This window comes from Mycteria americana, chromosome 7 (assembly GCF_035582795.1).
Source record: "Mycteria americana isolate JAX WOST 10 ecotype Jacksonville Zoo and Gardens chromosome 7, USCA_MyAme_1.0, whole genome shotgun sequence".
Lineage (NCBI taxonomy): Eukaryota > Metazoa > Chordata > Aves > Ciconiiformes > Ciconiidae > Mycteria > Mycteria americana.
In genome coordinates, this window is record NC_134371.1 from 1,891,928 (window position 1) to 1,914,630 (window position 22,703).

The 22,703-nt window shown below is 46.8% G+C and overlaps 2 protein-coding genes across 6 annotated transcripts in view; one reads left to right on the forward strand and one right to left on the reverse strand.

The window, feature by feature from the left end:
* Positions 1-159: 159 nt before the first annotated feature.
* Positions 160-12,977, reverse strand: SLC33A1 (solute carrier family 33 member 1). Of its 5 annotated transcripts, XR_012776369.1 has the most exons (8): positions 12,090-12,977; positions 8,204-8,394; positions 7,355-7,539; positions 6,290-6,407; positions 5,207-5,422; positions 1,562-3,515; positions 838-917; positions 160-428 (listed from the first exon to the last, which is right to left on the reverse strand). XR_012776369.1 is itself a non-coding variant. In XM_075506757.1 (7 exons), exons 1-6 carry the CDS (start codon positions 12,841-12,843, stop codon positions 3,348-3,350), a joined length of 1,632 nt encoding a protein of 543 aa, XP_075362872.1. In that variant the 5' UTR covers positions 12,844-12,977; the 3' UTR covers positions 160-2,974; positions 3,318-3,347. The 5 variants fall into 5 exon arrangements, 2 of the variants coding, with proteins under 2 accessions (XP_075362872.1, XP_075362870.1); XR_012776367.1 differs by having other exon boundaries at positions 160-917; XR_012776368.1 differs by having other exon boundaries at positions 838-3,515.
* A 1,183-nt stretch (positions 12,978-14,160) lies between these two features.
* The window catches only part of GMPS (guanine monophosphate synthase), a 28,817-nt gene continuing 20,274 nt past the window's right edge, over positions 14,161-22,703 (forward strand). The window contains exons 1-2 of the mRNA XM_075506754.1: positions 14,161-14,351; positions 20,629-20,810. Coding sequence (XP_075362869.1) covers positions 14,325-14,351; positions 20,629-20,810 — 209 coding nt within the window. The 5' untranslated portion in view covers positions 14,161-14,324. The remainder of the gene's footprint in view (positions 14,352-20,628; positions 20,811-22,703) is intronic.

Consider the following 22,703-nt stretch of genomic DNA (forward strand, 5'->3'; position numbering starts at 1 on the left):
GGGGAGATGCTCTGCTTTCCCACCGCGGACTCGCCAGTGCTTACTCGGGGACAGAACTCTTTCCCATTTTATCAGATCAAAAATAATCTGAGCAGCCTCTCGTATCAGCCAGTTTAGAACAGCATTTATCGTGTGAAACTACACTGAGGACACCCAGAAGACAATGAAACGAACCAGCTTTACAGAAAATGAAGAACTGTTGACAATTGGCACCGGTGTCCGTAACAAAGGCAAAACGCAGAGCTGGTATTTTAAAATAAGAACTGTTGGTTGTTGCGATGGATAGCGCGCTGGCAGCACCAAAGCCCACTGGCACCTTCGATCCTCAGCCGTTTCCTCGCAGGGCGGCAGCAGCAGCGGGTGCGCAATCCCGATTTACACAGCTTGTCAGACCTTCACCTTTGCCTTACACACGCTCTTTCTGGGCACTGGAATTACAGAACTGGATTTTGGAGCACCCATATTCCCCTCTTAAGGATTTGGGGAAACAACAACAAATTACACTCGCGAGCGCAGGCGACAATGACTTTCCCGCGTGGTAAGTACCCGTAACAACACAGCCGTGTCTAAGGGGCACCGAAGGGGAGAGCTGCTCTCTACCTTCCCCCCGTGTCCTGCTGCACTGACCCTTCACTCCACGCTCTCCCCGGGGACCTGTCTCACTTCACAGTGACCCTGCTCAGGAATTTAAAACAGGACAAACCCTTCACCTCCAAAAATCCAGTTTCTGCCATTTCCCTTTTGCTAGAGATAACACACATCCGACTCCTCCCGGGCCCGCTCAGGCCACACAAGACCACACAGGCCTTGCAGTAACTAAGGGATCTGCAGCCGTACCTGGTACCCTTCACCTTCTCCAGTCCCCATTTTAGTAACAGACTCTCAGCAAAGAGGTTGGGTTGCTCCTTTCTTCTTGTCTTTTTAAAACTTTTTATTTTATGTTAAAGATGTTTAAGTCTACAATAATTCTAATATTTCAAAAAAATAAATTATTTCACTTTAAAATAGGGTCGGGAGAAAAAAAGTAGCAAGACCAAAAGTTTACTGGTTCTTTTCAGCACCCTGCTAACCAGCTGGTAGAGCAGTAACATTGCTGGCTTGTGTTACAAAAGAGCAACAAAGATTAACAAACCAGACCCATCAGTCGTTTCTCCAGTTTGAAAGAGGAGACAGTTATTTACTTTAGGTCACATTTCGTGTATGTTACTACTGATGGGGAGTTTATGTTTAATTTTTATGTTGTCAAGATCATCTAGTGTACTGATAAGCAATCCTCAACCCATCTTCATTAATAACAAGTTTCACTGACACCTTCAGAAATAGTGAAACAAAATTGCAAAGCCAACTCTAAAAGGCCTATGAATGCCATTTCCCATATTCTGCACTTCAGAAGTTTTTCCTCAAAGTCAGAAAAGTTAAAAAAAAAAAAAAATCTCCTGGTACAGACAAGATGCGATTAAAGTAAGTGGCCCATTGTTCCAGTAAAGAACCAGAACTGAAGCGCCTCATAGACAGGTAATCCAGCGGAGATGATCTGGCTGGGACTGAAAGATGTACTCACCTTCGACTACAAATCTCTGATCTATTCTGGTATTCTTTTTGTGCTTATGCAGAGGGGAAATTGGAAGACTTTTAGTTTGGGGAGTAAAACCAATGCGATTTGATTTGGCTTGACTGATTTTGCTGTACTTGAAACAAATGGTGAGTATGTGCTGTTGCTGGACGGCAGATCACAGCCGGGGAGGTCTACAGCTCGGGGTTTGGCTTTCCACCACCGACTGTCAGGGGTTTTGCTCTGAGAAGGGAGAGGGGAAGAGACAGAGGAACTGGCTTCGGTGCCCAAGGAAGCACTTGGTCACACTGTCCTCTTCTGGACACTTTCTTACTCCTTATGTCATGCAGACACTTCGTACACACCGTATGTCCCCTCCAGTCAGTCACAGTTGGTATTCATTTACTTTTTTCCTGAAACATACAGTAACAAAAGATCCACGGCCCCTTCTGGCAGCCTGGAACACAAAGCTCAGGATGCAATACTTCCAATATTGACAAGGCAAGAAACACAGAATGGAAAAGAAAATCATGTACCTTTCAAAGGTATTTTAATAGTTTTCTTTTTCAATAATGATGTAGCATATACATCCAACAACGTCCAAGGGCCCTCTCTCTCAGCGTACAGCACGCTTGCTGTACATCGCTAAGCCACTCCAGAGGGAAGTCATTTTTTAGAAATGCCACGGGAACGTTTCCACTACACAGCATCAGTAATACATCTCTGTAGCAGCTCTACCACAGGATCTACCTTGTTTGATTCATGTGACAGCAAGTCGTACACCAACTCACTGGCAATTTGGCAAGTTCATCATCACCAAATCACTTTCAAAGGCACTGATCATCTTTTCTTACCCCTAGCTGGGAATAGCCACATTTTTTCCACTGATTTTGAAATTGAACGTTCAAATTTTAGTAACTTAGAGGAACCAACACTAAGAATTCATTCCCTCAAAATAACAACCGCTTTCCGAAGGCCTGCACGGCCTCTCCTTCTGAAACCTGTCTCTGTGTGCTAGCTGCCGCACTGTCCAGTTTACATCTCCAGGACTCAAGGCTTAGAGTATTGTGCGTTACTCTTAAGTCCTACCTTACAGCAATTTTTTGTCAAGAAAGTACTTTGAATGTAAATCAAAATGCTTTGAAACAGCGGAAATAAATTAAACAAATGTAATTTGTTTATAAAAATATTTTCTTATAAATCTTTAAAGCTTATAAAAGCCAGAAAATACATTTAAAAGAATCTCTGAAACATTTCATCCTTTGAGGTGTGGTTACAGTTCAGAAAGTGAGAAGAAACAGAGCTCACTGACACTTTACGTGTCTCTTCCCACAAGGAATGCCGAAGTACCACACACTTAACCTACAAGTCAAAACGCCTTTGACATCCTTCCCCGGCTCAGCTCCCCGGGTCAGATCATTTCTGTTTGAAAAGAAAGAGTTGGAACTTAGCTGGCAACGCTGCTGTTTAGATAGACACGGCACAGTTAGCTTTGCCATAGTTACTATATGGAAATTCAGGCGTCAGTTATACCAGCAGCCATCACTCTGAAGCCAGAGCTCGGAGTTATGTCTGCAGTACCTCGCTGCCACTTTTTAACAATTACTTTCTGGACTTACATTTTCATACTGGGAGGGCAAGTGGTATCACATACAAACATACCACCGACTCGGCCACCCATTTTTTCAGTGATGTGGCATTTAAAAATACCTATATTCCTGTTTATTGATTATGGGATATGTCTTTGTAATAAAACTAAAATGACCTTGCTAGTCCATCCAATATTTAAACTGCATCAGTTGGTCCTCTTGCACTTCCACGAAGACTGTCCTTCGTCCTGCAGCTTTTTAAGTTTTGGCCCAAGTAGGAACCACCAGCCAAATCCCAGCATCACACAGATGATGGATTCCACGTAGTAACCGTCCAAGGTAGTAACACAGGAACCACCAGCTTTTGTGCAGAGCTGAAACAGAGAAGCAGAAGTTGATGCATTAAGTATTCTCTGGGAGATACAGAAACACAGACTTTTAGGAAGTAGGCATTAGATATCCACTGGTTTTTACTTGCTCTTGGTTATGACTAAATATATTTGTTTACTCTTCCTTGTTCCTTACGCAGTTAGTAAGAGAAGCTTTCGAGCTTACCATCAGTATGAAAAGTAACAAAACTGTTATAAAATGTTTGGGAAACAGAGCATATTGGCCCAAGGGGCTAACTCTAGAAACAGAAACTGTCCAGCTGTCTCGTGCTGGCCTGGAGGTGCAATCACTGCTCTTAATCCCATGAAGAAAAATTATTTTTTTTTTTCCTAGCCATCCAAACTGCTTCTTTAGAAATTACATCCTTGCATCTCACCACACTGAATCTGCAAATGGACAGTACAAAATGCTGCATATTTCTGGGAAAAACACACACAGGATGTTTTTTAATTGCAGAACTGGAAGACAAAAACTCCAGCATTTAAAGGGTAAGTGTATAGCACATGATCATTTCTGCTCTTGTTCAGCTTTCAATACTGCTATAATCCCAAGATAAATCAATCCTCTGAGTTGTGGTTCTGCCAGCATTTTCATTATTCTGAGACATGTCAAGATCAGATTAGGAATAAGAAGAGAGTGGTGGTGGTGGTGGAACATTACCAGCTGGGGGGATGCGAAAAAAGATCAGAGGAGTGAGGTGAAGGAGGAAGGACTTAAGTTCAGTAGAGGCCCAGGCACAGGGAACCTAATTAGTGGCAAGCCAACGAGAGACAGCCTGAAAATGCAGACGCTGCGGAAACAGTTTCCCCTCTGCAACTACTAAAAACTGCAACTCCAGTTCAAACAAGTCATGTCTGACTCCTAGAACACTTTGTCTATTCAGAGAACCTCCATATACCAAAGAGTCCTGGCATTCAAGAGTGAAACAAGTCTCAGCCATGAGTACGAAAAAAAAAACCCCAACAAAATCCCCCAAAATGTTTCCACCCTTCCAAACAGTCACGTTAAAATTTCTCATTTGCTCAGGAGGAGGTGAATTTGAAACCTTGCTTTCCAGGCAGTTCTGCGTCCTGTTGTTTGATCTGTGTACAGTAGCACAGCATGTTCTTTGTTCTCTTCCACAGGGCTCCCCAGAACCGGGAAGGCAGCCAGTCACACCGCTCAATTTCCCGTGGAAAGCGAAGATAAAAGAGAGCAAAGTAACATCACAGGAGAAGGAATCAAGGTATCCAGACAGGAAGCCTCCAGAAAGACAGAAGGAACAAAAACCTATCACAAAACCTACGGGACTTGGGGGACAGCCTGCCTGCCAAGAACAGAACGCCTAATTACACAACTCTGAACTTAGCAAGGTTTACTCTCAAAAATGCAACTACAGCCTCCTTACACCGCAGAGAACGTGGTACCAATCTAGTGCTTCTACCACCAGCTTTTCATCCCAGCCTAGAAAGAAACGGACAACTACTCTGCAACTGCAAATCTTCAGTAAAGATGTTAGTTACTAACATAAAAACGGACTTAACCTTATCAGACAGGAAAATTAGCTCAATTAGTGGGAAATTTTAAGCATAAGCTATGCACTATGAAGGTTTTCAAAGGGGGAAAAAAAATACTAAGAGAAGCCATTTAATCAATAAATAATTGAACAGAGACCTTCACAGCCTCCAAAACTTACTTCTGCAGCAACTGCAGTTCCACAGGTCTGTTCCTGGGCCCCTGCACACTCTTTCACTGTGAGTGGGTCCACAAGCCAGAGCGCAACGGTGGAAGGCCAGTTCCCGCCCAGATTCGACACGGTATTTAGGAGCGTCATGTAGGTTCCTCCAATCAGCGGATCACTGACTTTGGCGTTGAAAGCCATTATTGCAACATACATGCTGTACAGCGTGATCTATAGAAGAGGTAAGAAAACCCACGGGACAGTAAGGTCTCCCCAGTTACAGACAATGACAACTAAAACGCCTAACATAAAAACTGTTCTAAGAGACTACTTTAAGTTAGCAACATTGACTGAAAAATAATCCCAACAGGTTAAAATTGCACAAGAGTAAAATCACTTCTGCAGTCTGTCTCTCTACTATTGCCAAGAAGTAGCCTTGCCGCTTGTCTCAAGTCACACTGAAACGGACCCAGCCTCACATGCACTGGAATGACTCAGGTTATCAAACTGAAGTATGATAAGGCCAGATAAAGAGGTATATAAAAATAACACTTTTGCATTTCAAATCAACTCTCAAGGCATTGCCTTGACATACATTTTAGTTCTGATCCAAAGCCCAGTTTGTATCAGGCATTTGCTTTCCAGGCCTTTGGATCAGATCCATTATGATGTTCCTCCAAACCCAATAAAGTATTTCTTCTAGGATCACATAACTTTATGGATCTGCACAACAGGCACGATCATCATCATGTCTATGACGCTCAGTCAGAATGCTGGGATTTCTCCCATTCCACCATGCTTTTGAGCTTCTGGTTTTGGGGGGAAAAAAACCCAAAACCACAACTGGGAACCAAAAGCAGATCTGGTCAACTAAAAGTAACTTCATAGAAGATGTTCAATGGAGCACATGGAAGAGGGATAAATCACATTGGCAAGAGTATCAAAAGTAAATACAGCCATACAGCACAACAGGTCAGACTTTGAGGAATTCTAGTGTAACCAAGGACAAAAGCAGATAACGGCATTTATAGTCCTCTCGTGGATCGGTATGAAATACCCTCCTGTCCCCCTCCCCTTCCCACGCACAGTGTATGTTACCTGATGTAAAGCATAACTCAACAATACTACAACATAGTAGTAGACAGGAAACCCTCCTTCATGTTTTACTTTAGGAGTCCACCATACCAAAAAAGCAAATTCCAGACCAAGCAGTAATCTGGAGGAATAAGAAAGATAATTTGTAATTCAAGTAATTCTCCCCACGTGTTCCCTTGATACAAAGCAACTATCAAACATTTAAACATACAGAATACATTAAAATAGTTTATAGAAATAGTTTTAACTATTTAGATATCCGAGATAGAATTAGATATTAAATATTTGACAAGCACTGAAATTGTAAACATTTTATACCTAAACAATTCTGTCTTCCTTATAAACATAATTCACTACCAGATCTCCTATACTAGCTTTCTCCCCTGTCCATTCACACAGGAATTTATTTTTTGTAGACAGCAACACACAAGATATTTAACCCAATTCAGACGGAGCAAGATCTACTCTTTTCTCTTCTTTTGGCAAAAACATACATAGTTGCATAAGAACATGTTAAAGGAACTGCTACCTCTTACAGACATGTTACACGATTTACTGACTGGCAGCATTAGGTAATTTGCTGGATTCACTGGTTTTAGAATTCCATAAGCAAACTCCTATATAAAACACTCAACACAGAAATGAAATGTCTCCTTGTCTGTATCAAAAGAATTCAGCTTCTTTTCCTCTCAGTTACCTCAGTAAAGCATATATCCAGCAGATGCCCCAAATGACTTGTCAATGCGTTCTGCCACTCTTACATTGGGAAGCACGGGTAATTTTACGGATACAGTCCTGGATCTAGTCAGAATGATTCAACGCTGGAGCAGGGAAGTACTGCTCTAATGCTATTGTATACGCATCTTAAAAACACCTCACGTTCCGCTTTCTTACATGTGTTACTGCATGAATCGTCTTCGTGGCACGAGACACAGAGTTCAACTCACAGTGAGAATTCTGACATACCTTCTTGTATCTGGAAGTTTAAGAGTTACACAAGAAATCCTATACTTGATCTGAACATGCAAATTACTACATTTCTGTCAAACAAGATTTGTTTGTTTTTACCTAAAAGGCATAGCTTTGTAAAATGTGTTCAGTGGCTGGGGGCCTGCTGTGTATTTGCTGATAATCAGAGGCAATATTATCTGTAAAGGAACCATTGGAACTGCTAGCAGAGCTAAGTGCTCTTTTGGGACACCCTCTTCCACCAATTTGAGTCCTGTTACAGCATCTGCCGCTGAAAATCCAACCTGCAACATAAGTTAGACAAAATAAACTGGGGAAAGCAGTGACAGTTTGGCTAGAAATTCAGTTTACTCAGTATTAAGTAAATTGAGAAACATGATAGAGCGCAATTCTCTTTTGTGTCTCATTTGATTTCCTAATCCATTCTGAAACATGTTCTACACTTGCACACTCTTCTTGTCATCAGTGCCAAAACTATGCCAAGAACATTAAACACAGCAATGACATTCATGCCTGTGCCTTAATTGCCGTCGGTATCCACGATGGCCAAGAAGCAGCTGTGGAAACCTAGTTTGTACAGAGTTGCCAATTCTGCGAATAGCATTTAGGTTAAAAGAAACATTTTCTGTATTTTTATCTGCAGACTACACAAACAGCCTAACTGTTTAAAAATGTCTAAAAAACAAATTACTTTAACACTAGATTGCAATCAAACTTCTCTTTAATGCTTGTGTAAACACTCACAAAAGCTCAAACAAACATCTTGTCTTGTACAACCTTACTTAGAAGAATGATATAAGCCATTTTCTTTCTAATTTCATGTGAAAATTTGGAACTCTGATGACAACTGCTAGCAAAACTAAGAAACAAGTTACACCACAGGGACTCAGCAACCTTTCAGACACTTGTAGCATCAGCATTTAACAATTCATACATGTATTTACTTACTTTTGCTGTGAGAATCAAGAGACAGAAAGTAAGAACTGCTGGCATCTTGATTATTGAGAATAGCAGCCTGTATGTATCAGTAATGCCTTTTGTTTCTTCTTTTGTTGGTGTTAATTCCTTGTTTTCCTTTTTCAAAAGGGCAACCAGTGTAGTGGTAATTAAAAAGACAGCTCCCCAGAAAAACAGGAAATCTGGAGGGGAAAAAAAATTAAAATTTAAAAAAATCTTTCTAGCAGCCACCATCAACACTTCATTAACAACTCACTGAGTATCTAAAATGCAGTTATTTTGCAACAATATAAACCTAATAATCAAAAATTGAATAAAAATATCACTTATTGACCCTCCTAAAAACACGCAACAAAAGCAAACCACAAACACAGCAGCTGACGTAGCTCTTCCCTGCCCCTCACTCTACAATCACGTTTGCTTGAGATCTGAGACAGAAGAGCAGCAGCAAACCAAGCCGCTTCCCTGGTGTTCTGTGTATTATTACCACAATGAGCACGTTGGAGGAGAAACAGAAATAAAAGCGTGGAAGGATTACACATACAATCACCAAAAGCTGACCAAGGAGGAAAAAAACCACATTTAATAGTTAAGATGGGGAAAAAACTGCAGAGGAAGAAGTCATTCACAACTCGCCAGTTGATTTACTGTGTAGTCATGTAACTTTTCTGTGCCTCAATTCTATACTCCCTATACAATATCTATCTACCATCTGAAGGAAACAAAGATTTAGACTTACGAGTGTAAAGATGTCCTGATGAAAGTTCTCACGCAGTTGTCAAGTAAAGAGTCACTCAAATATGTCTGTTTTAAGTGGCTATTATACTTGCTAACTCTTAAGTGCTCTATTTTAAGCAGATAGAATATTTGCTAAATTGTGGATTTGAAGGCAGCAATAGTAAAAACACACCAATGTTTTATGAAAGTACTTTTTGAGTTCGTGAATGAATTAATCCAAGATAATCCTATCCTCTACCTTTATGAAAGAGGCAAGAAAGAGCTCAGTAACGTGCAGAGGGTAAGACAGAAGTAGCCTTTTATCTTCCTGGTCACGAGCAACTCCAGAAGCCTCACGGTGACTTGAAAGTATGCAGCAAGGGCTGGTGAAAGGGCAAAGACAGGGCAAAGGTTTAGGCAATTATTAGCTGCTTCTTATGCACAGGAAGAGAACAAGCACAACAAGCATGGAAGAAAACATGGATAGACTACTTTAGCTATATCCTAGCATTCTCAGTGTAAAAGAAAAAAGGTGTTTCAAACCATTTTCTGCTGCTTCCACATCAGTTACTTTTCCCTTTTCTAAAGAAAAGAAGATCTCATAACCCATGCTGTCAGATTGCTCTCTCCTCTGTTAAAAAAAGGTACCCTGAACATACATTTTTAAATAAAAGATGAGTTTTCATGCTAATCACAGCTACTGTCTACAAAAGACATGAAGGAGGGGTACTCTAATAATAGCACTAAGCATTATCACTGCAGTGAGAGACCTACAGTGCGAGGACGGGAATAGAAATAGCTTTGAGCATCATCGCATGAATACTCCTGATCAGGTCAGCCCTGCCAGCTGCAATACAGCAACGGCTGGACTGGGTGGGGGGAAAGCAGCCATACAGTCCACTAACAGGCTACAAGCAAAATAACTTTAAAATTATAGTTTACACAGGGAATTTCTAGCATAAAGTTTCTGGTGCCACCAGTGCTGCCTGGCCCCATCCCTATTTTGTCTCTGCCTCTATATTATTCCTAGCAAAATAAACCACTGTGTTGGGGCAAAGCAAATTTTTGAACTAGATCGGGGACAGACCAGGGTGGAAAATAACCATCCACGAGGTGTGCAGGGAGGGCAGGTGTTTCATTGCAACAGCTTTAAGTAATTCTAAAGCTACACATCTCTTCCCAGGAAAAAGGGCTCCACGGACACTGGCCCAGATAAGTCTGGGCTGCCTTGAAGGGGCACCTTCTTCCTGCCCTCATGCTTTATCTCTCTTCCTTCATGCTGGGACAGGCGTACATGCAACTGCATGGCAAACAGCTAATGCTGTTGCTTCTAAACAACCTGAAGTTGACTTGGGATCATGAAGCGTTGACTTGTTTTTTCCCTAGCATCGGCACTCAGCCTACAACAAAAGTGTTCAAAGATCTGAACTGGCAGAAAACTATTCACCTTTTCAAACTGTAAAGTTTTCCGCTGCTATAACTGCCCAAACCGGCTCACCACGAGCCCCGTTACAATGAGCGCTAGGACCAGAGAGCCACTCTCCTCATTTCAGCGAGCAGGTTTACAGTACTACTCTACAGCTGCTTCAGGAGACACATGGACACAGCAAATCGTGGCATACAGTCACATGAACAAGGGAACAGAAGTTTCTTGCAGCCATTTTTACCACCCAAAAAAACCCGTATCCTGCAACTCCAGTGTCAGAACTATTTGCTTTTCTTACTCCACCCAGGTTAGTACTCCAGGACAAGTTAAACAGGTTGCATTGGTGTCTTTTGGGTTTGGGATAATTTCCCCCCCCCCCCCCCCCCCCCCCCCCAAAGACAGCACTCTTGTAATGGCAACAAACCCATTTATACAAGCAGTACTGAGAAAAAAGCCAGACGAAAAAACCTGGACAGTGGAGGTAAGTACAGGGAAACCAAGCTCCCTTAACTACACTAGTGATTTGCAAGTTGCATCAGCAGTAAAAGACGTCAGTCTGCCGCTGGAGCAAGAGGGAAGAGACACGCCAGCACTGATGAACTACACAGTAAGGGAAAACAAAGGAAAGCAATAAACCAGCAGGGTTACTTTGAGGACTACGCTAAGCTTGTTGGCATATAGATCAGGGTTGTCATCAGGAAGGAAAGAGGAAGACTAGTCGGCAATAGTGATAGCTGCATAGACAAAATAAGTACAGCAGTCTTGGAAACTGATATCCTGATTTATCAATAAGATCGGTACAGGATGGAAATCGAAAACTAGCCTTTAAACAACAATTCAACTCAGTTTTGGCATACCTTTTCTCTTACATGAGGCAAGCAGAGCAATCACTGTAAGAGAGGGAAAAGAAACTAAAACTATGAAAATGTACTCTTCATTGCTAGCCACGGTCACTTTGAGACTGCAGCCAGAAGCGGTGCCAGTTTTTCCTGTCCTCCCATAAGCTGAGCTAGCTAAACTCAGCCTTGCAACCAAAACGTGCATTTTAAGCATCTTCAAGGTAATATGCCTAACATCAACCACCGCATATAACCTTTCTGAAAAAAAAAAACTCCACAAAACCAAACAACCCAAAACCCACCAAACAGAAGACATCCCTACACTAACACCTAGTTAGCGCTGGATTACCAGACTCCATTTAATTCACCAAAGAGAAAACAAAATCCCCCTTAATTTACTACAATAAGGCCTTCCTTCAGAAACTGGCTACACGGTCAACCCTGAACACTTGTCATTTCTACTTCTGTGAACAATACCACCTGGGGAGAGTCAATTTTTTTTTAATTTCCCCTTTCCTTCCTCCCAGAAGGAGATGTTCTTATAAGGCTTCCTTAAAAAGAGGCAGAGCTTTTGGTTTGTTTGGGTTTTTTTAAACAAGAATCTATTCCACGGTCATTAAACTAGGGGGAAAAAAAATAAATTGTCTCCAAAGTGCTCAGGTCAGCCAAGATAATGACAAGGCAGGTTTCCCACACTCTTAAGCCCAGAGAAGCAGTGGACTCTGCCAGCCTCCCGGCAGGCTGTGCTTGCTCACGGGCAGGGGACAATCCAAACCTGCTTGGTTCACAGCGCCAAACCACCGCTCGCTCTGAACGCAGCTTTGGTCCGGGCTCAGGGAAGAAGCATCCCGATCCCAGCATCAGCACGCACAGGCTGGCAGTACCCAGGCAGTACCTGAGAGGGTAACAATCCCTTGGGGCTGGGGCTGGAACCGCAGGTACTTGTTGCAGAAGGAGGCCGACTCGAGGGCCAGGAAGAGGACGTTGCCCAGGAAGTAGCCGGCCGTCTGGCCCACAGAGTTGCAGGTGGAGGCGTAGCCCACGTTCTCCCTGGACAACATGGTCAGGGCCCAGCCATCCACCGCAATGTCCTGCGTCGCCGCCAGGAACTCGAAGAGGAAGAAAGTCACAGTGAGGGCCACCACGTCGGGGCCCCGGCCCTCCCCGTCGCCCAGCAGCATGTCCACCTGGGTGGACATGTAGATCATGAAGAGCCCCAGGACGTACTGTGTGGGCACCAGCCAGGACTTGCGGCGGCCGAAGCCCCGCAGGTAGACGGCGTCCACCAAGGGTGCCCAGAGCAGCTTGAGGCTGAAGGGCCAGAAGACGAAGCTGAAGAAGGCCTGGTCGGTGTAGCTGGCGCTCTTGCTCTGCAGGATGAGGGGGACGCTGCCCGCCAGCCCCAGCGGGATGCCCTGCAGCACGTACAGCACCAGCAGCAGCAGGATGCTGCCCAGCTCCGCCCGGAACCCCCGCGCCCCCCGCGAGTCCGGCTCCGGCGGCAGCAGCGCCTCGGCCTCGCCGCCCGGCAGCCCGTCCTCACAGAGCGCCAGGGCGGGCGGCGCCTCGCTCCTCACGTCCAGGCAGTGGTGGTGGCTCCCGGCCCGGCGCTGCCGGCCGCCCTCCTTGACCGCGATGGCGGGCGACATGTCTCCGCCGGCGGCGGCCCGGGGCCGTGCTGCGCCCCCGGGGCCGAGGCGGGACCGGACGCCGCCGCCCGCCGCTGAGGAGACGCCGCGCACCGGCCCGGCCGCCGCCAAGCGCAGCCGCCCCGCCCCTTCCGGGCACGCGGGCGCCGGCGGCAGGCGTGGCTGCGCCTCATTGGTGTGCCGCAGAGCTACGTCAGGCGGCCGCCCCGCCCCGTGCCGCTCAGCCCTGACTGACCGGCCCCGCCCCGCCGCTGAGGCGGTGCCGCTCCGGCCGCGCTGCCCGCTGAGGCCGGCCCTGGGCGGGAGCGGCCCGGGTCACCGCGGCGGCGAGCGTGTGCCCCGGCCGGGCAGCCCGCGGTGGGCGCTGGGTCCCACGCGGGGCGGCAGGACCCCCGGAGCCGGGCCGGGCCCGCGGCGGGGCCGTCCGGGGCGCTGCGGGAGGCGGCGTTAGGGCTCGCCGGTGAGCAGGGAGCACGCTGGCGGTGGGACAGCGCAGGGGCGGCGAAGCAGCGGCCTCGGGGTGGGGAGGGGAGCCGCCCCGTTCCGGCCGGGCTCTGCCGGGAAGAGCTATTTATACAGTTACGTGGTAATTAGGCCATCAGAAACACATTTTGTGCGCCTCACTTTTCCTCCGTTTTTAATGCTCGAAGTATTCTTCCTTTTTTTTTTTTTTTTAATTTTTGAAAGGCCCATCACCGCCATAATGCAATTAAAACATTTAGAACAAAAAATGCACGCATATTATTAACCTTAGGACAAAACTGCTCGGGATCTGAGGGTGGAACCAGGTACCGGTCTTTAATTCTGTGTGTAACTTGGATTCTGACACCCGCACCTTTCCTCATTTCCCTCTTTACGTGAGGAGACGAATGATTTTAAAAGTTCAGAGAAGGGTTTCCAAAATATTTCGGGAACGTTACCGGGAGATTTTAATTGACGCAGTCACCTTCCTCGGTGTCTTTTAAGGAATCCCACCCGAGCACAAGTAGCAGGTGCACTTTATATATATATATATATATATATATGTTATACCGTACAGTACCGACACAGAAAACCACTTCTCGTAAAGTCTCCATTTCTGCCGCCGCTTCTGCCCGTAAAACGGGCTGGAACGAGCCCCAGAGCTCACACACCGCAAGCCGGGTCCGACCGACGGCAGCCTGCACGGCACCTTCCAGCTCCGGGAGTTAAACCCGCACAGAGCCGGAGCCGCCGTGCCGCCGCGCCCCCCACGCCCAGGCTTCGGACCCCAAGGGCCGCGGCCGGGCCCGGCCCCGCGCTCCGCCCCTTCCGCCGGAGCGGGGCCGGGCCGGGCCGGCTCCTCCTCCCCGCGGCGGAGGCGCAGCCGGGCGGCATTAGCTCATCTCGGCGCGGCGGCGGCGGTTCCTCGCGGCCCTTTCTTCCCCCTCCCCGCCTCGGGGCCGCCCGCCCGCCCGTCGCTTCCCGCCGGTCGGAGGCGGCGCCGCGCCCCGGCAGCCCCCATGGCCCTCTGCAACGGAGACGCCAAGGTCAGTGCCGCCGCGCTCCCCTCGCCGCGGCCCGGCCCGGGATGCTTCCCGCCGCCCGCCCGGGCCTGGCGGGGGGCTTTGTGCCGCCGCGGCCGGGCCCGGCCCGGCCCGGCCGCCGCCTCGGCCGGCGGGCACATGGCGCGGCCGGGCCCGGCCTTCCCCCGCGGCCGCCTCCCGGGGGCTGCGGGCGGCCCTGCGGCGTGGAGCAGGCCGGGGTCCGCGGCGGCGGCCCGGGGAGCGGGGCCGGGCGGCCGTGGGCGTAGGGACCACGCGGGGGCCGGTGCCCGCGTCCCCTGCCCCCCGCGCCGCTCTGCCCGCTCAGCTACGACAGCGGTTGCTCTGAGAAAACTAATTAATGTCACAATCCGGATTTCGGTAGGGTTTTTTTTAAACGTGGGCTGATGGTGTGGCCGAGCCCGCCGGGGCTGGCTCCGTTCAGTGCCTCGCACGGCCTGCACCGCCTCCGAGGCTCCCCGCGGGTACGGCCAGCACCTTCCCCAGCAGCTGGCCACGCTGTTGGGGCGTCACGTCCCGATGAGAGCGGTCACTCGTGCAGCCAACTTGAGAGAAAAGTTGGTTCGCTCAACTGCCACAGAAGCGGGCAGGCTCGCCCGCACCAGCCCTGGCGCGGGGCCCACTGCCTCCGTCCTGGTGACCCCCGGGATCGCGCCGCTCCCTCAGCGTCGCCCCGTGTCCGGTTTGCAGCAACAGCGGCAAAAAGAGACGTGTGTCGGCGTAGGTCTTGCACGCTGGCGTGACAAAATGACTTGTGTGAAGTTGAAGTTTTTTCTTGATAATGCAACTTCTGAACCAAAACCCTGCAAGTTGCCTCAAGCCGCCTCTGTAGTAGGATAAAAGCCTTGTTCTAGACCTTTTATCTAGTTTGCAAGAAAACGTGACTCTGAGGGATTTTTTTTAAGTGCTCAGTTGGTCCCTACTTAAGTTTTCTGACGTGCCTTTCCCTGACCATCAACACAATCTCCTTTCCTGGCTGGGGCTGCTCTTGAGGGTTCCTCTTCTCTGGAGTGGTGGCACCCAGAGCTGGCTACGCGAGGCGAAGCTCATCCTCCGTGAACCGTGCTCTCGCAGGAAGCGGGTAACGAGAGCGGTTTCCGCAGGGGGCCAGGTCCCAGCAGCCATTGGAAATCTGCATGCGGCTTTAAAGTTTGTCTGAGATAACGAGTTAGGGGCTCTTGTAGCAGTCTCGGGGATTGCCTGAGTTTGAAGGAGTTACTTTCCTGTTATACTTTGAAAAAATATGAGTAAGTGTTCTTCTTATACCTGCTTAATTTTCATACCACAGGGAAACAATTAAACTCTTGTAAAACCTGTGCTGGCTTGAAAGTGCCAGATCAAGGCTCCTGGTTTAGGCTTGTCCTAAGTTATTAGTGTGGGTGAAAGCTCAGGGCTGAGGGCTTGGACAGAGGGGCCGCTGCTGCAGACCGGACTTTGCCAGGTGCTTCTTGGTACTCCAGAATATGACTGTTCTGTATGTTAATGCGATTTATAAATTGCATTAATGAGAATCCTGTGAGCGTGTGGGTGTGTGAAATGTTGAAAAATTCCCTGATTCTGCAGAAATGGGCTGTTAGAAACCTGCAAACTTAGTTTAAAGCACTAGGTATGTACACCGAGGAATAAGATATGTGGTGTCCTTAGCTGGTAATGCAAGCCTGATGGCAGGTCTCCTACTACAGCTCATTATAAAACTTTTTTTTTTTTGACACAAAAAGCCCCAGCAGCAATGGAGGCTTTTTTCTTCCAGTGTTACCAAGTGGTAGAGCTGAAATGATGGCTCGAGGCTGACCCTTGCCGCAGCAGTGCAGTCGGCGGTAGCAATACGGTTCAGGTGGCACCCGGGACCTCGGTTCCCGGTCTCGGATCTGTGAAACAGCGGGCAAACGGCAGTCCGGAGATGCAGTGTTTTGATAGTATAATCGTTTTATTTGTTTCATCAGTCATAGGGAACAGTAGGAATCCTTCACATATGACATGGTTTTCAGGGTGACTCTTGTGATTTAAATTAGCTGAATATAGACTTTCCCCCCTGTTTTTCTCTTGGCATACTCCAGTCCCACCCTGTTTTCTTAGCTCTTGGGACCCCAGGCTGGTGCCTCTGTCTGCTCTGCCCCAATGCCTGAACCGCCTTGGACAGCTGTCAAACCAGCTTTGTCGGAAAGTTCTCAAAAATAGCAAGTTCCCCAGATTTTTGTGAAAATAGACCAGGAGAAGAGAAGGAACTCTAGTTATACCCCCACTGAGGGGGAAAAAGAGCTTTTATTAGAAACTGGAGGATCCCCACTAGGAAGAGGTGCTGGCTCCGTAAACCCTGTCCCTGCAGGAGCTGGGCTGTCTGGTATCCTCTTCATCTTTCTCCTGGCATGCGTATGGTATACAAACGCGTGAGCTAAACTGCCATGTTGGCTGCACGTTAACAACATCTGTTCCTTTTTTGATTTTATTAAATGACGTTTCCCTTGTTAAATTTGGGTTCAAAAATCTCTAGCATTGGAACTGTGCCTTTAAATAAGTAAAGCCAGATCCTGTACTGACTTACCGCCTTTCTCCTTCTTCTTTTTCCATGTGCTTTACGGTAGTGTTACTATTGGGCTGTCTTCAGAGCTGAACCTCCTTACAGTTCTACTTTAGCTCACAGGTGAAGTACAAAAGCTCCTCTGATGCAGTCCATGTGGTGATAGTCGCCTGTGTTAACTCCCAGGATGGGGCTTGCTTGGACGCGTGCTGGGGATGTGCTGCAAGGATGCCTACAGGAGAAAAGGACAGTGGGCAGTGCCCTTTGTAGTACTGGGAGAAAATTATTTCATAGAATCATTAAGGTTGGAAAAGACGTTGAGGATCATCTAGTCCAACCGTCAACCCAACACCTCCATGCCTACTAAACCATGTCCTGAAGTGCCATGTCTACATGGTTTTTGAACTCCTCCAGCGATGGTGACTCCACCACTTCCCTGGGCAGCCTGTTCCAATGCTTGATAACCCTTTCAGTAAAGAAATTTTTCCTAATATCCATTCTGAACCTCCCCTGGCGCAACTTGAGGCCATTTCCTCTTGTCCTGTCACTTGTTACCTGGGAGAAGAGACCGACCCCACCTCTCTACCCCCTCCTTTCAGGCAGCTGTAGAGAGCGATGAGGTCTCCCCTCAGCCTCCTTTTCTCCAGGCTGAACAACCCCAGCTCCCTCAGCCGCTCCCCATCAGCCTTGTGCTCCAGACCCTTCCCCAGCTCCGTTGCCCTTCTCTGGATACTTCAGCCTGTAGTTTACTCTAAGCCCACATCTAAGGGAGCAGTGAGTTGTTAGGCCACTGATTGAATAATTTTTTTTTTTTTTTTTCTGGTGAGGTGCATGTTGCCTTACTCATCTTACGTGTTCCCTGTAAGGAGATCTGCGTTGCTCAATGGATGCAGTGCTTTTACTGGATTTTAGCCCAAATGCCTGTAGCATCATCTGAGGAAAGACCTTCTGAGCTATGATTAGACACTGGCTTTTGAGATTTTGGGAGGGTATTAATGGACTCCCAGTGAAACTTGGGCAATGAGCTATTACTTGCAGCCTTAAACAGCCATCTTCCAGGGCCACATAGATGACTGAGAAGTGATTCTAATGTTGATGCAGTTATCTGTGAAAGTGTTCCTCTGATCATTGTGCAAAACAATGCTATATTTTGCACGAGTGAAGAAGCAGGGACGGCTCAGTGAAGGGGTTTGCCAGCTCGGGAGCCAGGTGCTCACATCTGGGCGACTGCAGCGCAGAGGCTTGTCCCGTTCGTCCTGGAGAGGAAGGGGTATGTATCGCTGTCCTGCTTTTGCTGAGGAGGACTAAGGAAGGTGCGGGTTCGTTTGAGATACAGACCTACTTACGCCGCCTTATGCAAGGTTTCTCAAACTACTGCCGGTGTAACCTTGAGCTCTTTCTGCTTTCACATGCCTGTCTCCCGCTCAGCTGTTGCTTGGGCCCAGCTAACTACACCTGACTGCTCAAAGCAGCTCGGTGCCTTCAGGGTAGGGCACTGAAAACGAGAACGAGATTTATTTACTAGCTACAGATGTGAATGCTTGGCCATTGGTCCAGCTGAGCTGATGCCAACAATAACTTGGTTTTAGTATTTTTTTTTTTTTTTACTGTAAAATGTAAAAGCTGCCTTCACAGAGTTGTACTACTTTCTTCTTACTCATTCCGCAGGTTCTCAGTGGTGGTCTGCAGGTTGGGGAACGCTAGGGTACGACGTAGGGCAGCACTGCTGGCAGGTGGGACCCATCCTTGCAAGGGCTGGCTGTGCGCCCGTGGCGTGCCCGGGGCTCTGGAGGGGACGGCTTACGTCCCAGCCTGGTCTGTTGCCAGTGGAAGGGGACAATCTCACACAGTAAGCCGAGAGGGCTGCAGAGCTCTGTCCCCTCATGGTACAAGCTACAGCACATGCTCTGAAACAAAGACTTTTAATAAGGAATAGCATTGCAAGGAATAGTGTTTGCCACAAGATGGGATCAGGAAAGAATAAGGATGTTGGTCTTTCTCGCAAGAACTGCTAATTTAGAAACTGCTAAGTGAAAATGCCCAGAATTACTCTAAAAGTGGTTCCCTCCCTTCTGCTGGAAGGTAACAGAGTTCTGGTGACCTCTCTCCATCTGACCAGGGGGTTTGAAGGGGCCTTTGCTGCTGAAGTCTGCTCTCCTCCAACACGTGCCCATTTTGTTGTGTAACCCCAGACTAAAAAGTCATTAAGAGCTCCCTGTCAGGCACGCTCAGCTACCAGCTGAAGGAAAGAAATTAAGTAACTGACTCTAACCTGGATTTAGGCTTTTGAGGGATTTAGCATTACTTCTTCTGCTTATGTCCCTTAACTTAGATAAAACCTTTTCCAGCTGGTGTAAACTTCAGAAGTTTCCAGTGTGCTTGCCTTCCGTGACTAATTTGAAGACAGTTATCTGAGGTGTCTCTTGGTAGCTGAGGAAGAAAGCTCAAAGGCGGCCTTTGCTATGTATTTGTTGGGGAGAACGTGTCCCAGCAGGATGATGCTCTCCTCCAGAATGACCCGTGGTCGATGTGGGGGTGATTAGCTGACCCACGTGGAAATACCGTGGCGTGCTGCAGGCTGCCCCAGCTTCCTTCGGAGCCTGAGCAGCGGTGGGGGAACCCCTGGTGAGCCCTGGGTCGAAGGATGTGTTGCCTGGTACAAACACGCAGAACAACTCCAACGTGCCATAATTAAAACTTGAAATGGTCGTAAGCTTCAAGATGTATTTTGAGGCAGTGTTTGCCAGAGGAAAACCCTTCCCAGTCTTTCCTTCGTCAAACTACATTGGCAAGGAAACAGTGTAAGCTTTAAGTTAAGGGGAAAACACCCCCGGAGTAAGCAATTTCTTTAAGCAGCGGAATGTTTTCTGCATGAATTTCTTGGTGTCTTACAGTGCAGTTGTGTTCACATTCTTCCTTGAAGATCCTCTGAAAAGGGCACTTCCATGGAATAGCTGCCTCTCTTCACAATTTCTTTTTAAAAAAAGCAACTCGTCCTTGTGTTTTCTAGCCCTCTTTCAGCTTTAGCTGAAGTTGGCCAACCAATTCAAATGTGACGGGGTCAAAGAGAACCATTGCTTTGTTCTGATGTGCAATCTGCTTGAATGCTGCATTCAAAAGTTGTTTGTTTTTTGAAAAATCATTTAGCGGAGACATTTGTTCTCAATTTCTCCTCTTTATTCTCTCCAGGAGGTAACGTCAAGTGAAAGTTGAGTGTATGAGGCAGTGGGATGGGGAAAAACATTTTTCTTCTGACTTCGGACTGTCCTGTTTTGCTTGAGAAAAAGGCACATGCTCTTAATTATCATAGGGTGTGCTGGGACTGTAAAATGGTACTGTAAAATGGAACTGTAAAACGGAAAAAGCTGGAGTGGCTGCAGTGGTGAACAGGGCGTGTGACTTATGGAAAGCTTAGCCTTCATTAGCTTATTAGCATTTTTCTCCCCTAATTTGTACCCTGTTTGTTTTGGGGCATGGGGATGTCGTGTTTGTGTGGCTGCTTGGGAGGGATGTGCTGTGTTAATGTATAGGCCCTTTATCTTGCCGGTGCATCTGCTGGTCCTCATAAACTTGAGGATTTTTTCATTTAGAAGTTTCTTGGCTAGTCTTTATCATTTTAAGCATAAGTTAACATATCGGCAACCTTAGCAAGCTTTGCAGGTGTTAGTTGTTTAAGAGATCTGGCTTAAAGTCTGTGGTCTGCAATGTGTCACCATAAAGCGCTGACGTGAGTGATGTTTGCAGCTGGAGAACGCGGGAGGAGAGCTCAAGGATGTGCAGCACCACTACGAGGGAGCCGTCGTCATACTCGATGCCGGAGCGCAGTACGGGAAAGTCATAGACCGTCGGGTGCGCGAGCTGTTCGTCCAGTCCGAGATCTTCCCTTTGGAAACGCCAGCCTTTGCGATCAGAGAACAAGGGTTTCGGTAGGTCGCTTCCTGCGATGCCTCTGCCCGTGTGTTCTGCTTGTGCTCTCCTTTCGCTGCAACGGTATCTGTGGACGTTGGCAGCGGTGGTCATTGCCTGGGGTTTTATGTGCAATAGCTTTCATTGTAATGATGTTAATGATTGCATCTTTAGCTTATCCACAGAAACACCTGAGTTTTGCTGGGGAAACTTGTGCAGCAATATCAATTCTGTGTATTTGCTTCTTAATGCCTTAATGTCATTTTAATCATTTCCATTTATATGTATAATTTAAGCGGTTGCATTTTAAATATGTATCTACAAAAATTTAGGTGATCTTGCTGTTTTACCTGTTAAACTAGGGTAGCTGTTAATCAAGAAAACAAGTTTTGTGAGTTTCTAAAAATGATTTTCTTAGTTTAATTAAAAAAAAAAAAACTAACTTGGATACTGAAGATATTGTGGTAAATCATGCCAAACTGTTTCTGGGAAGCAACTAAAAAAACTGAAACTACCACTCATTGCTTGCAGCAAGAAAAGGTTTCACAATTATTTAGTACTTTGTACATTTATTTTTCTTGTTTTATTAGGCTTACCAGGGTATGCCTCTCTTCTGTGTGGGGAAAATAAATACCCTGAAGTCTACAAATCATCAAAGACCTTACTTGTCAGTTTGGTACAAATCCAGAAATACGGTTCATGTGTGCTTCTCGGTTGTGCCCGACAACATAAGACAGCGCTTTGCTGCAGAATTGCATTTTTGTAATCGATGATAATTAGTGAAGCAGTAAACAGTATATTTTAGTAAGTCAAATAGGAGCTTATTGATCTCTTCTGAAACACAGAGAACAGAAAACCCAGGAACTGCTGGATCTATCAGGTAGCTGGTGTGCAAAGAATTTCTCTTTCAGAAATGTTCTGAAAAATACCTTCTCTTGTCAGATCTTGTTGATAATTATCCAACAATCAAGTCTTTAAAAGAGGGATATACCTAATTACTGGTTTAAAAAGAACTCCTGCATCTCCTGTGTGGTGGATTTGAGGTGTGGGTCACAGTACTAATGATGTTTTGTCTCAAACCTGCGCTTTATTGGTGCAGGTTTGCAGTGGGAAGACCTTTTCCCCCTTTCTTTTCACAGTTGAAGGTTCTTCAGAGTCTCGTGATGAGACCTGTTGGACTTGTCGTTCCAAATAATTGCTCTCTAAAATGTGGCAAAACCTCTTCATTCAAAAGGTCACTGCTCAAGGTTAAGGTAGTGGTTTCAGGTTATTGGTTACCCAGACTGGTCAATAAGCTTTGTGTCCACAGTCTCAGTCAATTATTTGCATCCAGGAAAGCTCAACAAATACTGATGCCAGTCGTTGGGTGCCTTTATCCAGTGACCACTGTAAAAAAGAGTTTGTGGTTTTTCTGCAAGATTTTGATATATATTCCACGTGTCGTGGGAAGTCAGGTTTCCATGTTGCAGCTCGTGCATCGAATGGGCCAAGGAGCTGCGCTTTGTTTGGTGCTAAGGTTTGAGACGGGCAGCAAGATGGAACATTTTGCTAAATGGTATTTACATGTTGTGTTTAAAAAGCCAGCTGCTCAATTTTCATAGCTTCAGAGCAATCTCTAGTGACAAGTTTCATCTAAATGTGACATAAACATTAGGAGTTTCCACGTGATCCTGATCCTGGGCCGAGGAGGTGCCGCAGTCAGGGCTCCGCTGGCGTTGGGCTGAATTCTGGCACTGTCTGAGCTCTGGCGTGAGCCCGGAGGCTGGGGTATCAATGCATGCATTTTACTCTTGGTATTTTGACGTGGTTCCTGATGTGCCTTTAATCCATTGCAAATAGGCTTTCTAAAGCTAGGTCAGGTTGTTTTGGAGGTGGTTTAAGGTAAACCAGAAAAAGGTGTATTCATACCAGCA

What these genes read in the sequence shown, in the direction of transcription:
- SLC33A1 (XM_075506757.1), bottom strand. Translation starts at nt 12,843, where the DNA reads ATGTCGCCCGCCATCGCGGTCAAGGAGGGCGGCCGGCAGCGCCGGGCC. An exon ending in AGGGATTGTTACCCTCTCAG is followed by an intron (nt 8,395 to 12,089) that starts GTACTGCCTGGG and finishes TTTCCCCTCCAG; the next exon opens with ATTTCCTGTTTTTCTGGGGA. An exon ending in TACAAAGCTATGCCTTTTAG is followed by an intron (nt 6,408 to 7,354) that starts GTAAAAACAAAC and finishes TTATTCCTCCAG; the next exon opens with ATTACTGCTTGGTCTGGAAT.